This window comes from Tinamus guttatus, unplaced genomic scaffold (assembly GCF_059628265.1).
Source record: "Tinamus guttatus ecotype Peru unplaced genomic scaffold, ASM5962826v1 Tinamus_guttatus_pri_ptg000240l, whole genome shotgun sequence".
Taxonomy (NCBI): Eukaryota; Metazoa; Chordata; class Aves; order Tinamiformes; family Tinamidae; genus Tinamus; species Tinamus guttatus.
Genome location: NW_028288774.1, coordinates 8,190,917 through 8,206,626, shown reverse-complemented (window position 1 = coordinate 8,206,626; position 15,710 = coordinate 8,190,917). Strand labels below are relative to the sequence as shown.

Sequence of the window (15,710 nt, the reverse complement as noted above, 5' to 3'; positions counted from 1 at the left end):
TAGCTATTAAAATACAAGTAGGCATCCTATTACTCATTTTGTTTTTTACAAGCTGTTTCCCTATGATATGAAATGGAGCCTGGAGATCGCATATCACAACAGTTCTTTGCACACATATTAGTGGCTCTTACCTAAAACTAAAAAGGAACCCCAGTGATTTTCCTTCACATATAACCAGGTACTTGCACATTGGTATTTGGTAGGGACAAGTTTGGGGTTGGATGGAGGAGACATTAGACCCAGAGAGGAGGCTCTGTCCATCTCAGGAATTAATATATCACATTCAGTGCACACGCCAAGTCTTTTTAAAGGAGATGACAAACGGCAGAATTACCTGATATGGGAGCTGTGACTGATGGCTGTATGGGATAAGCCTGCTGAACGAATGGCTTTACACTGGAATAAATAGTTACACAAAAATCACACACCACATCACTCACAATTTACTCTACCAGCATCACACACTATAAGAAAATACATGGTTAACGCCATTTACCCACAAACATATTGCCTCCTTATACTGCATGCTTAAAAGTCAGGCAGTAAAGAGGTAACAGAGAGACAGGGGCAGGGGAACTGCACCCAACACCCCTAAGGCTCCCAGGCAGGGCCTGCCTTGACCCACTCCACACAAGGTTGTGCTAAGCGTGACCGCCGTGACTCCCTGCTAATCCCAACATCACCAACCCACAGGCCACAAAGACTCCCGCTGACCTAAAGGGAATAAGGCAGGAAGATGTTGCTGCGGGGCTAAAAACACCGAAGGAAGGGCGCAGGCTTCCTGCCCTCATGGTGCTGTGGGCATCGAGGTGCCCAGGGCTGGTGCCCCCAAACACCAACAGGCCTTGAGTGGCCTCTGTCCTGCAGGGAAACCTCCCTTCTCCTCCAGTGTCACTCATATATGTGAACAAGGTGGAAGGTTTTGTCCTGGAAACTTATTCATGGGTAAAACCTAATCAGGGGCTTCCCTAGCACTGTCACTGCCCCCTCCCAGGGGAGGAAAAAGCAGGTTACCATGAGGTGCTCAGCGCCAGGCTTGAGATCTGGGATCCCTTCTAACTTTTTGAATACTAGTTCATTTTGCTGCAAGGACCCTTTCTTTCCATAGTATTATCTTTTCCTTCCTTTTAGAAAGATTTATAGATTTTTGCCTAGTGATATCCTCAGGCAGCAAACTCCACAAGCCAGCCCCACAGTGCATAGAGAAGGATGTTTTATTTTTCAGACTTACTCTTGTGAGGATCCAGGCTGCCCCGTTTGGATCATGCCCGGCCAGAACTGAAAGAGGAAAAACAAACAAACAGACCCACAATTGTTTTCTTTGTTGAAAGACTTTGGCTATTTCTGAACAAGCATGATTCCTCTTGCAAACACAAACGAAAGCATTAATCCATTCACTCAGCCTTAGTTTTCTACTGAACATTGTTAGAAAACACAGGGTTTTTTTTGGGACTCAGCTAACAACTTACCCCAGGTGCCCCAGGAAATGTAGGACGGGGAATTCCTGGCAGGCCCAACTTGTTGTGAATAGCAGTAGCTGAGACTATCTGAGCTGATGACATTGCTGCCATGTGCTGGAGTGCTTTGTCCTTTGCTGTCTGATCCTTTAACATGACAATTACATGGAGTCTTAAAACATTTGGCACAACAAATGATGTTAAATAATTGCAGCTACAAGCACATAACTAAAAACTTAAAAAGCCACACAGAAAATGCAAAAATAGCAAACCATGCAGGAAAAAAATACAGCACGGAGGCTAACACTCAAACTAGCTGAGGGCAACACCTCTCTGGGACGTGGTGTGACAGCCCTGGACGCTCGGTCTGCTCCCCAAGTCTGCAGGGAGGGCAAACTGCTGCCACCATTTACATGGGCAAGTTCTGCTGATTTTATACCAGGCTTGCCTGAAAATGGTCTGCTGCTGATCCCTGCAGGACAGGGATCCCTGGCACTTGGGCTCTATGACTTTGCACTGAGAAGTTTACCTTTAATACTGCACTTGAAAATGAGAGCACAGAACTGCGACTGACTTGTGAACATGACACAAGTTTGAAAACATTTCTAATTCTGTTTGTCAGAAAGTATTTTAAAAGTTGTATCGCAAAAATACGTATGACATTTTACATTTCCAACTGTGGTGCTTTACCAATTTCCAGTGTTCCCAAAGAAAACAATTAGCCAGAAAATCTCTGTTTTCAAGCACATAGAAACTAGTTTAAGAAAAGGGGGTTTCCAATCAATTACTTGTACTAAGGGAGCACTTGGAATCCTGGTCACTGCCAGGTGTGTATGACCACAGAATAGGGAAGCAATGTCTCCAATGCAACAGAATTAACTGTTACATAAAAGAAGGAACTAGTAGACTGTTACTATCTGCCAAAGGAGGGTTCCTCATCTCCAGTACTGCGTAAGTGCTAATATTTAGGTACATGACTTAGAATGAAGGAACACAAGCAATATTAGGCAAGAATTTTTCTGTTTTTCTGGCTTTACTTTGCAAGCAAAGTAGCAAGCATGCTGGCAAGAGATGCATGCTCTTATATATGGTACATGACTCTGCACATATGCTCCCCCTAAAGCTTGTATGTAGTAGTAATAATATAGGTGAGCAGTTTCTTCCTTTGAATAGCTCCTTTAGAAACAGCACAGGCTGAAAGTACAGAAAAAAAGCTAGCCAAAAATTCTGCCAAGCACAGCTAAGGTACATAATACTTGGTTTAGTTAAAATACTTACCATGCTTGTTACCTGGATACAACAACAAACAGTTTATTAAAATGGTTGTGTAGAATAGCAGATTTTTAGCAAAATATGAACAGAATAATAAGAAACAAAGGAAGAGCAGTTTGCTCAACATTAAATATTCAGTTTAAACAAATGCATCATTTTCACCCAGGGACTGATTCATTAAAAGAAAGCAAAAAAGGTAAAGCACAGGGGAACACTAGCCCCAGCTGGCAGCACGAGAGGGGCAGAGCCCAAAGTGGGGCCCCTCGTGCGCAGCTCGGGGAGCCCTGAGCGGCACCGCTGGGCGGGAGGGCAGCAGGTGGAGCAGGGAGAAGCTGCTGTGGCGGCAGCGGTGGCGCCTCGCGGGAGGCCGGCGCACGGGCGCTGCTCGCGCGGCACCGCGGGCGCCTCTGCGCGGCCGCCCCCACGGGCGGGCGGCGGGCAGGAGCCCAGCGCAGCGGCTGCTACAGACATGGTGCTGCCCCGTCCCAGGTAAGGCCCTGCCTGCTGCACCTGACAACTCGTGTACGCGGCAGCCCCTACCCGGCCGCTGTGCCCAGGGGATGTGGCATTTAGCATTAGGGCGAACGAAACTCAGTTGTTTTATCAAGTAGTGGCTGCCCTTACAACTCCAACCATCTGAACTGGCAAGAGCAGGACAGAGATCTGGGGCGGACAGGGCAGGAGGCCAGGAGGGCTCAACACGGGGTGTTTTACTGGCTGCTCTCTGATGTCGGCAGACTGAAAATACGTGGTAGCGAGTGACAACAAGTTGCAATCTCCTGAAGTCTTTGCCTGTGACAGGAAAGCCTGTACCTGGGAGTTACCTGAGCCCCGGCAAGCTACAGGCCTCGCTTTAGCTGCCTAAGTGGCTCTGGCCTGAGGCAGACATCTAACCTGGCGCTACTGTCAGTGGAGCAAGCGGAGGGCTTTACTTTCTGGAGGCTGCTGCTTGTGCCCAGGGATTAGGATTCTAAAGACCCAACTTCCACAGGCAGCAGCCACCCCACGTAAGGCCCATCCTGAGTGATGACCTGGGCAGGGCTGGCAACTGCTTCAAGGCTTACGTGTCCTGCCTGCTTCCAGGAGCAGCAGCTTCTGAACTGCCATGGAGGGACAATGAGTGTTAGCAATAAGCCTGACACTACTTAATTTCAGGAGCTACAATCAGGATTTCTGAGGGAAGTAACATCTTTAGTTTCAGAAGACAAGAAGGGGTGCCCTCATGCCACTAGTTGCCTTTTGCCCTAGAGTGTCCTGCATTTCGTGTGGCCATTCATCTCATCCTCTTGGACGTTCCTAAGAGGACGAAGAGACGGCAAAAACAGGACAGCAGCTCCAAGATGCAGCCCTTGGGACTGGGCTAGAGTCTCGAGGAATTTCAGGGACTCCTCTAATGTTTCTCAGTAAGTCACAAATCTGCCAGCTCCACTACACCTCAGCAGGCTCTGGGTCTATCAGGGCAAGTTCCACCTTTTGTAGGTTAGGAACCACAGTTAGAAAAATAGTGCTTTTTTGTTTTTTCAAAATTACTGTAATTTCCCATTCAAACACAAAAGAAATCAAATACAGACATGTAAGTGGTCTTGATGTCCATCGGTACAAAGCATTTTTAGCTCCAAGAAAGTTCTGGAGAGCTGCAAGCTGGTGGCCTGTACTTGTATAATCAGGCAGACATGCCAGTCTTCAGAAAGAAATGAGAAAAACACACTTAAAAGTTGTTTATTTAAATTGAAACATGACCTTGTCTGCCAATTTATATATATATATGTGTGTGTGTGTATATATATATAGTGTATGTATGTATGTCATTTTTAAAGCTCTAGGGGAGAGTGCATGTGACACGGAGGGAATCCTCCACCTATTGCTGCAGCAGAGCCACTCCTGGGATGCAGCTCGGTCCCCGATTAGCACCACACAATGGGATTACATCACAGGTTAGGCAGCAAGAGAAGTAATATATCCAATTAAAACGGCAGGGGTAATTTAAACAGGCAGATTACAGTAATTACCCAGGTTGGAATTTGGCCAGGACAAGTGGGTTAACACCCCCACTCCGAACGGGAACATTGTGGGATTTTTAACGACTACAAATAGTTAAGACTTTGATTTTCTATCTTGTCCAAGACATAAAAGGTTTGTTTTTGCACTCACTCACACTGCTGTAAATCTGGAATAAATCCTTTCAGCTCAGTGAGGTTTATACTCACGCAAGTAAACTGAAAACCCGGCCCAGAGCAGGCGGAGCCGCAGTGCCCCACGCAGCGGGAGCCTGCGGGAGCAGCATCTCCTACCGAATCATTAACTCCTGCCGCAGCTTTAGGTATTCCCTGGATACGTCCCATCTGGCACCGGTCTGCCTTGACCCTCCTGAATTTACGAGCTCTCACGGGATTGCTGCCGCCCAGGAATGATGCTGCACTAAGTAATAGACTTCACTTCTGAACTACTCTCTTCCTCTCTCGTTATGAAAGTCTCCCGCTCTTTGGTATGTCAGTAGCAGCAGTGCTGGGCGGGACTGGGAGGCTGGAAAGGTGGCAAAGGTCTCAAAAACGTCACCACTGAAATGCAGACCGGGATCTCTTCCATGTTCTAGCTGACTACGTTGGACTGCAGCAGCAAACATTTGGTGCCCATAACAGGCAAGCTCTAAACAAGGATGTAACTTTTAATGAATCAGGCCCTTGAGTTTCACTTTTTGCCCATTAATTTTGGAATATAATACACACAGTTAAATTAGATATGAAAAAATCCCCAGTGTCATCCAATTATAAATCTTACTAGCCATAACATAAAAGCCCCATGTGAAACAAGACTTCTACATCCCAAGCACAAAAAGATTTGTGCTTGACTTTCTTTTAATCCAACATAAACATTAGAATAATTCAATCAGTTCAAACTAGTTCTACAGAAAAAAAAAAAAAAAAACTGTTATCCTACAATGGTAAATGGGGCTTTGAATACCACATTATCTATGACTTTGGGGAAGAAAGTCTAAGACAGTATGAGAAAATTAAGTACATCAAAATACAATATTAATTCAAGAAAGCATAAAACCTGTACCAATATTTCAAATACAAAACTTTTCTTGTAAGAAAAAAAAATGACATAGGAGAGGAAACAACAATTTGCTCACAAAATTACAGTAACACTAACACAAAATAGTTTCCTAATAAGCAATTTTGCAGATGTTATTTCTGCTCAGATCTTGTATTGATTCAAATAACCTTTGCAATAATTAGCTGTAGCTCAAAAAAGATAAACAAATCATGAAAATATACAATTGTTCTGGACAAAAGATAGAGAGCACTTCAGTGTTTCTAGCCCTGATCTCCAATTTGCTTATTATTAGAGAAGACAGGAGTAAATACAAAAGCTGGCTATTTCAGCCAGGCAATAGCTAATGCCAAGAAGAGAATGCGCATTCAAAGCTGTCCCAACTTGCTGCCTAATGAGTAGCAATTAATCCATCTTATTGTATTTCAAAATGCTGAAGACTCCATTCACATCAAAGGGAATTTTTCAAGGCTTTTATCATTGTTCATTTAAAAAGTATAGAGCTATCTTTAGCATTCTATAATTGACAACAATATTTTCTTTTTATCCTTCAATGCAGAAGGTAGAATAATGGATTTTAAAATATGTAATACATGTGAACTGTAGGCATTTTAATGTTTCTTTTTGTCTCTAATTAATCTTGCACTACAAAAAAAATATCCAAAATGAAAGTCTAAGATATATAACAGATATATATCTTGCTGTGAAGACTCTTGACTCTCTGTTTAGGCACAACTTCCAATGCATCTTTTTCAAGAAGAAATAGAGATGATTTTGGCTCCCTGCCAGTGCAAAGGTGGGAAATGCTGCAACCTGATGTTATGGACTTGTATATTTGAGGTGGAAAAAACAACATTAGAACATAAAAATTCTGCTTTCCCTCCTCCAGTCTCTGAGTGAGAGGAAATGTCATGAAGAGAAGTGCCCCTCAGATCCTTCTTTAAGAACTCCTTTATTCCGACCTCTCTTAACTCTTTCATGAGAAGGAATTTCTCTAACTTCAGAAAAAAATTAATCATCTCAGACAAGACAAATCTCTAAAAAGTGCTTTTCTGTAGCAAAAGGAATGAAAAGGTTTAGCATACCCGGAAGGGCTGTGCTCCTGAACTGCAGTGACAGCAATCACAGGTCAAAATTCTCTTTCTAGTGGGCTAAGGATTCATCAACTTAAGGGATTTCTGGTATTTGCTATTGAAGGAAAGAAACTCTGTGGTACGAACAAGAGTTGACAGCAAGTGGCTAAGAATTTAGTCTATTAGGTAAGCTTCAGCAATACTGTAACAGTGCCTTGGATAAGGACAGCTCTGAAGCTTTTCCATCCGTTTGGATTTTTGCAGAAGATAAACAAGAGAGTGAATGCCTTGGATTCCTCAGTGGGAGCGCTGGGCGCTCGGTTCAGCAGCAAAGGCTCCGGGGTCGAAATAAACCGACAAGGTGTCTCAGGAGCAAAAGTTACTGGTTATATCCTGTGTCAAGGTACAGAAATCAGGAGCAGAGGTCAATGAGACAGACCAGCTGCACCCTGAAAGGTCAAGAACTCAGGATACCAAGACCACCACTCGTGTGAGGGGATGTCCCGGCGGGAGGAGGGCACCTCCACACCGAAGCCGCAGGCCGCGTCGCTGTAACAACCTGCCTGCGCGGGCAGGAGGAGCGCTGAGGGAATCCTTCTGCAGCAGCAGGAGACGGGACTGCCTCAGGTCTGACCTTGCTGAACTCGTAATTAGGGACTGGCAAGAAGGATCTTTGGACGTCTTCCATAGTGTGCTTTCCTCTCATGCGGTAATTAAGAAACTTGACATTGGAGGCATGTGTTATTTTAAGTAATAATGCCACCAAACACGTTTCACAAAGTAATTGCAAGTACCAGGTCATGGGCGAAGCTGTGAGACTGGCCAAGAGGACGCAGGATTGCTGCACGAAGCGGGGTGCAGCGCAGCGAGCCAGGCAGTCTTTGTTACTTCAGATGCTCACGGGCAGTTTCCACCTGTTCCTGAACGCTAATCTGGAGAAACGAAGCTGAAAGCCATTATCCCTTCATGGCAAAATGCAGGCAGCACCTGCTCAAGAAGGAGAAGCAGAGTGCATAATCTTCCCGGAGATCAATGGGCCTTTGCAGACTGCTGCTAGCACGGGCCCCGCCGGAACAATGGCCATTCCTGGATGATAAAATAAATTTGACCTGTCTTCATTTCAAATCAGCAATGTTTCCTCGAGCAGTTTTCGAAGTATACCGGAAAATATGGATGGTTCAATAAGAGGAATAAGAAGAGAATTACTGGCAATGCCGCTAAAAAATTGCCTAGGGGGATGAGATTCCTTCTCAGGTTCAAAACTAGTGGTTCCTCCCACTTGCAAGCTGGTAAACACGGCCGGCCCCTCAATCAGGCACATGAAGTAAAAGCTCCCTTCCTCATAAAGCCAGCATCCTTACAGCAACTGCTCTCGTCAACACTTAGTCTCTTCCACCTGGGGAGAACAAACACCGGATGTTTGTTGCAAATGCTCTGGATGGGATCTGTGCAAAGAGCACACAGGTCAAGCCACAGGATCTCGAGCCTTTAGAACAAGTGGGACAAGAAGCCCATGAGTGATGGGGAGAGCCTCGCTGGATCCTCTGCAAATTTTCAGGCCTTCCTGAGGCCAGGGTCCCACAGAAGAGGTGCGATCGTGTCACAGCTCAAGACACTCAAGATAGGGCAGGCACAGGGCTGCCTGCCAGCACCGCTCGAGGTGGCTGGGAAAAGTGCAGGCAGCTTTTGCTGCCTGCGATCCCTGCAGAGAGGTGGGAGAGCAGGATGGAACGGGCCGCCTTGAGTGCAGGCTCGTGGCAAATGCAGGGCCTGGTAAACTTCCCTTTTTGCAGAGGCTCTCCATCCTCGTGTGCCCTCTCTGAGGGCTGAAGAAAGTGTCTGCTGCAACCTGCTGATGGATGTGAAAGGGCAGGAAGTTCAGAAACCCTGACAAAATATTTCTTTGTCCTAACAGATCTCTCCTTCTTCAGGCAATGCTTTAAAAATAATAATAATAAAAAAAGTTGGATCTCTGTTTACTGCAAATATTACTTTGGCTGGAGGACTTAAGTATCACCAGGGTTTAGTTAGCTTCTTTCTTCTTTGGAAAGCTTCAATAAAAATCAGACAGCAGGTGCAGTAATAAAGATTTTTTTGTTGTTTTAAAGAGTGTCTTCATAGTTTGAAGTTGTTTGGAAAAGTTATTTCAGAATGGGAAATGTTTTAGAATATTAAAGCCAATATTTTTGTAGGTTCCTAGGTCTGTATTTTGACATCTAAATACGTTTCCTGATTTTTGTGGCCCTAAGCACTCGTCATTCCTGTAAAATCCCTGAGATCTGCTGGTGCTGAGCACCTCCGAAAGTAGGGCCTTCTATTTTTCATACTTAATTTTAGGCATCAAGGATTGACAATTTAAGCTTAAAATGCCACATATCTCTGTATTATTGCACCCTCGGTTAAAAAGCAGTATGTTTAAGTTGTCTTAGTTGTTCTTTACGAACCCCAACTGCTCAGCCAGTGCAGCTAAAAAGCCAGCCACCAACAGCCATACAAGCTTGCCAGCATGCTGCCCACTGCGGACTGAAAACCAAATGCTTCTGTCAAGAAAGCCTGTTATAAAGCCGGGCTGTTATTTATATGTTGCAGTTCCAGGATTGTGGTAAGATCCACAGAGCTCACCACTTAGTATTGTGAAATTACTTTCTGAAACATTTTGCTTTTCAGCTAGAACAAAAACATGATTTGTTCTCATCTGAGGAAAAAAAAATCAACAAAAAAGGAGAAAAAAAAAGGAGGGAAGTAAAAGATTTGCAAGTTCCTTTGCTTTTTCTTTAAAAATAAAAATCAGCAACAAAAATGGTAAAGCTCCCTCTTCTCCCACTTTCAAGTAATATAAAAGCAAAACAAAAAGAGTCCCAAGCTCTACACTGGAAAATGTGAAAAGGCAAGCAAACCAAGAAACCCCTATAAACGTTTCCAAGAGTTTCTTTTTAGCCTTAGAATATAGTTTATGGAAAACAGGGAAAATGGGGACCTGTACAATTCATCAAGTCAGATTAAGCAGACATACCTAATATTCCTTGAAGGGGATTCTGACAGGGGCTCTCCAAAGATTAAATGTCAATATTGTACTTTAAAAAATAATTTTTCAGGGAATCTTGAAAATAGAATTTCACTTAAAGTGGTATAAGATTGTACTCTAGAAACACCTTATAGTTAGAGCAATCTTGATAAACTGTGCTGTCTAGCACTTCCAATAAACAATCTATTTTAAGTATTCTTGATGGTATTTCCAAAGCACAGACAAAAAAAAAAAAAAAAAAAATTTGGAGCAGAAAAGAACTCCCTCAATTAGCCCTCTGGAAAAAGCAAAAGTGCCTCTACAAGTGCATAAAAACCCCTGTATATTTAAATGCACTACTCAATTGTTAAAAAAAACTAATGGGTTAAAAAAAATCAGGTTTAGGTGCTGAGCTGTTACAAAGAGTCGTTCACTTTGCATTTGGACAGTGTTAAAATAATCTTTTTAATGTGGATGTGAGTGCAGAAATCAGAGATTAAACACAAAGAAATGTAAACAGCTACCACATGCAAGAAAACTAGGTTACGAGAATCACAGCACCAGGCATTCACCAATCACCATGGAAAACAGGAAGTGAAATGCATAGCAACCACAAGCCCAAAAGCAGAAAAGCGCATACCTTCAGCTTGGAATGAAAATCACGAGATTTCCTTCTGGCAAGAACCTGAATGTGACTAGACACCTGCAGGGTAGGGGAAGGGAGGAAACAAAGGAAAAGCCTGTAACCATGGAGATGAAAAGCCCCCTACAACTGGGCAAGCCAAACGTACCTTAATGGCGGCTTGAATTTCTCGAACTTTCTTTCTTGCTAAGACCTGTATGTGACTAGACACCTACATTGTTCAGGTTTATAAAAAAAACAAACAAAAGAAAAACAAAAAGCAAATCAAATTTAAAATATCTATTTTTAAAAATAACTTTTTTTTTCTTTTCTTTTCTTTCCGCAGGGGTAGGTTATTTGCATCTTCAGTAAGCTCTGCTGTTAAAGACACCACGTGACCAGGCAGACACCCCGCTCCTAGCACCGAGGCTTGGCCGTACGGGTCGTCGCTGCAGGGACTTGGTTGCGGGAGGAAAAGCCGGACGCAGCGGCGTGGGCGCTGTGCTGCGAGGCCGGCCCCGCTCCGGCGGGCGCAGACCGCGCGCGTCCTGCCCGGCCCGAGGGTGCCGCGGCGCCTGCCCGAGCGAGGCCCAGCCCAGGGCTGCAGGGCATCGTTTCTGCCACTCGTGACTTCGCTCAGCATCGTTTAATTTTATCCCTTATTTGTTGTGCTCTACAGCTCTAACCAGGGGCCTTTGGCTGTGTTTTGACCCAAATCCTCTAAACTGTGGAATGAACAGGAAAATATTGGCACAATATAGGTCTCCAAAGCAGAACCTATGCTGGCTTTCTCTGTACGCGAAGCATCAAATTTACCTATAAAACACTCCTGATGGTGGGGACCAAGATCCCAAGTCCAGTGTGAGCAATGCCCAGGTTTGGCTCATCATTAGTACCTATTACATGGCAGTAAGAAACCTGGGTAAACCCAGTTCCACACTGGACCAATATTATTAGCCAAAATTGTTGCCAGTGCGGGGAAGGACCTGGGGCCCTGATTTGTTTCTTGTTTCCTCCGCCATGTATCAAAATTCACAGGGTGGATGAGGAGGCTTTAAACTGCACAGCTCAGCACAGCACAGGGCTGCAGACCTCAATGTCAGTGTTTAAAGCCCGCAGTGGTATAAGCTGCTAAGGAGAGGGATCTCTTACTGGACCTACAGCCACTGTACCAGGGGCTGTGCACATTCAAGTTAGGACAATTCCTGTCTGGGAAATAAGACAAATGGAAAAAAAAAGGGCGGGGGGAAGGGGGACAAAGCTCTACTTTCCCCCTTTTTAAAGCCTATTCCATGACAGTAGTATCAGAACACCCTGTATTTTCAGTGGGAAGCAGATAGTGACACATGAATGAGCACCGTCTCTGAAGGCCACCTTCAGAAATCCTCCAAGAAGCAGCTCAGGAGGCAGCCTGTGCTCACTCAGGGTTATACTATGGCTTACTCAGTAATTTTAGAGTCAAACATGTAGATCAGGTTTTCACACACCTTCAGTGGGCTATTAGTGGTGTTAAAGGTTACAGAAGGAGCACAACTCTAATGCTAAATTGCTCAGTAGAATTTCTAAAGCGAGGAAAATCAAACTTTTCTAAACACTCATCACAGTGATCACTAGACACATCATAGATGGAGGCACACGTACAGAGCCAGAACATCATCATATGTAAGTCATTGCAGCCCTCTTGATTTCATTGCGTCTCTGCCAGCATACACTGGCCAAGGATCTAGCCCATACAGTCTGCATTTTGACTCCAGATGCAATTTTAAGATCACCAGTGTAACCCCAAACTAGCAGGGCTCATCTAAGCATAACAGGGCAGAACTTGGGTCTTCTTTAGTGTTAGATTTCTTTGGTAATCGTTTGTTTGTTCCTTCTCTGTGTGTTGCAGTTTCTCTGCCTTCTCATGACTTCATTTTTCTTCCCTTGTACATATGTTTTCCTCCTAATAGACAAAGGACATCACCCAGGGCAAAATATCACCCAATTCAAAGTGCTTTTAGATGAGTGCTGGCAGCAGGCCACCTTTGCTGGTGCCATCTCATCAGCACCTTTCTCCACATCACCAGACCCGCGGCACATGCAAGCCGAGGCCTCGCCTCTGTCACGCACCAAGAGGAGACCTGGCACCGAGCACGTCACGTTAGAGAAAGCAAGGGGCTCTGAGCCTCGCAAAGCAACTTGGAACAGCGCAATAGTTTAGTCACCACAACAAACTACACCGAGACACATTTTGTCTTCTGTGGGACTGCTGATCACCATGGATATTATAAATTAAGTGATTTAGTCATACGAGATAAGTTAATGGTCATGCAATAATCACTGGAGAAAGACTTAAGACTGGTTAGAGGTTTATTCTGCCACTTTGAAGAATGAAATCTTTCCATAGTCACAGACTAGGAGCCTGAAGGCTCTTATGGGGATTTTTTATTTCTGTTATTTCATCCTGCAGCAACTATCCATGAGCTGACAGTATGATTATTATCTGTCCTGCTAGATACTTGTTACTTCTCATATCCAAGGATTATAACCTTTATTATATAGGCAAATTGCCTGGACATGTAGAAGTTTCATTATTCACCACGCCAAAATTATAATTACATTATAATTCCTTCTAGAAAGTCCTTCTAGAAAGATAAGGCACAATACTTTGTTTTCTGCTTTGAATTTAACTTTTTTTTTCAAATAAGGGGGATGCTAGTTTCATGTACACACAGGTTAATAAAAATGCATCTCAGACTGTCACTGAAATGATGTACAACACAAAACCCATTTTTAAATATTTTCTAAAAGGCACATATTTAATCATAACAGTGAAGTCAATATATCATCTCAAAAGAGCTGAAGCAAAGACAGCCACTGCAGCCAAAAATGCCATGTTTTGTCATTCACTGACATGCATACTTCCCCACTGGGTTATTTTACCTGCTTCCTGGTCCGTGTCTTCCCTGTTCTAAGTTTGATGTATCTTGCTATCAATTCATTCCTACCTGAAACAAAGAAAAATTTATGATAAGTGATGAGTAGCACCACATCTGTAAGTATCACCAAAACATGACATTTAAAAATATAAGCTCTGCGCATACGAGACATTCTTTTTACACATATTTGACTTTACAAACCATTCATCAGTACTTCTAATTATTCATCAATATTGCTCTTTTCCCTCCTTAACAGACATTGTATCTGCCACATGAGCTGTGCACAGATGGCTAAAATATTCCCCTGTTCAAGTCTGGCAGCGGGGCAGCAGCTATTGCTGGAGTGGGGCAGAGCAGCAGTGAGGCAGGTCCCGAGCTGGCGGTTCTGGCCAAGGTGCAAAGTGGCTGGAAGGTTAAGAGGGCTCCCCACGGCTGCAGGGAGGTGACACCAGGTCTGGGTTTGCCCTCCAGGCCAACGTTTCCAAGGCAGGTCCATGCAGAGAGCCACTGGAAAGGTAGCTCACCTTGGGAAGCCGCACGAGCTGAACCCAGCACTGTCCAGAGTCAACAGCTGCACCGCAGCTTTTCTCAGAGCTTGAATCTTACAGGGAGGACCACAAAACCTATCCGATTTAGCAGGAAGCACTCTGGGTCTTCCGCACCTTACTAATCACATCCTTAGCTTAAGCACACGAGTAGTCACATCGCGAGCCTGGGCTCCCTGCCGCGGAGGGAATGATAAACGCGGCGGTTTGTTAGTTACAACTCTATTTCTCTTGGAAATGTGCAGTATTTCCAAGTTTCTAAAATGGCTATTTGACTCTTCTTCAGTCACACATTATGCTACTTTATATAAACATTTTCTTTCCAAATAATTTCTTTCCTAAATTTTGCTGACATGGGAGATAACAAAGTTTTATGTGGCACCCTGTTTATTTTCACTACATAGTATGTTTCTTCTCCGTGAGTTGTAATAACTTAAATATACTTGTTCAACAAGTCTGAAGTTATGGGCTTATTTGCATTCAGCACAGGGGAGAAGCAACCCATCTGTAAAACATGAGAAAATGGATTCAGTAGCACTAGAGGAGAGGTTAAGAAAATACCTCGTCACCCACCAAGTTATTTTGAAGTGGGTGAGTGCAGAAAGCTATTACATCAGCCAGGGGCTCCAACTCCACCAGTCTGATGCTGCGGCGGAGAGACAGGGCAGTTTTAGGTAGCAAGACTATTTTCACAAGCAGAACATTGAACACAATTAGTTTAATTAGGCTTTCAGTTTCCTTTTTCCTTCTGCCTTCCTCTCTGAACCTTATTTTACACCCTTGGCATAAAACGTCTCACTGCCAGCAGCGGAGTGCTCCCTCCTCTCGGATAGTTTGTTTGCTACATGAGTACCGGAATATGAAATACCACTGTTATCCCGAGGAGAGCTACAGTTTCTCTGATTCCGTTTTTGTTTTGGTCTGAACCTTATGCCAGACACCAACACCAGCATTTCTACACATAAATGATGGGTTTCCACATGCAAAGGGCGCAGCTAGTTACCTAATGCCACGCGCAGACCTTGTCATTAGGCTGGACAGCAGTTTTGCAGTGCGCTGTGCCAAGAAGGTACTTGCTGTTTTCCGCGAACAAAAGCTTTGTATTCACAGAGTGAAACTACTGCAGCGTGCACTTTCTGTATCTCTGTATTCTCAAACTCTCTTTATCATCATCCAAATAGTTCACTTTCAATAGAAAAGGTAGAGGAAAACTGGAGAGACTTTAAACATTGCTTCCGCTATACCAACAAATCCTTCCCAAAGCAGGAAGGGCCACACTTCTAGCACCAATAGCTCACTACAGACAACTTGCAGTATATAATAGTGACATTGCCTTTGTTTAAATATCCTAGGATGAGACTGATTCTGAGTACTAAGATCCTCTATGGAGAAGGAATTTTCATTTATGTGGCTGTCCTTCCTTCTGCAGCTTCGCGCAATAACAGCAGCGTCCTTATAGTGACAGGGCTGCGACTGGGGATAAAAAATGAGGGAGAGGCCGTGGCGATGAGAAGAAAAAGGGAACAGCACATGGTGGCTGCACCTCATGCTGCAGGGGCTTTGGGAAAGAGTTTTCCAAAAACATTTGCCTGGGGTTGTATATTACGCCTCCTCAGTGTCCCTGCAGTGAGTATGAGGCTTGCAGGGAGTAAGGAGGTGGTTAAAAAGAAAATCAGGAGGACACATTTCACTGCCTGCAGGCAGGGAGCCTTAATGTCGGGGCAACCAGGAATGCAAACACAGGAGCACGCTGGGATCCAGGAGG

At 44.2% G+C, this 15,710-nt stretch overlaps 1 protein-coding gene across 4 annotated transcripts in view; it reads right to left on the bottom strand.

Annotated features, from left to right (window-relative positions):
• Positions 1-15,710, bottom strand: part of TEAD1 (TEA domain transcription factor 1) — a 146,168-nt gene that overhangs the window by 24,574 nt on the left and 105,884 nt on the right. Inside the window, exons 2-8 of one of the 4 annotated variants that reach the window (XM_088525823.1) lie at positions 13,405-13,469; positions 10,652-10,714; positions 10,501-10,563; positions 2,736-2,747; positions 1,470-1,604; positions 1,232-1,278; positions 335-396 (exon numbers count right to left, since the gene is read on the bottom strand). In XM_088525823.1, coding sequence (XP_088381949.1) covers positions 335-396; positions 1,232-1,278; positions 1,470-1,604; positions 2,736-2,747; positions 10,501-10,563; positions 10,652-10,714; positions 13,405-13,469 — 447 coding nt within the window. The remainder of the gene's footprint in view (positions 1-334; positions 397-1,231; positions 1,279-1,469; positions 1,605-2,735; positions 2,748-10,500; positions 10,564-10,651; positions 10,715-13,404; positions 13,470-15,710) is intronic. The other 3 variants (XM_088525821.1, XM_088525824.1, XM_088525822.1) reach the window with 3 other exon arrangements.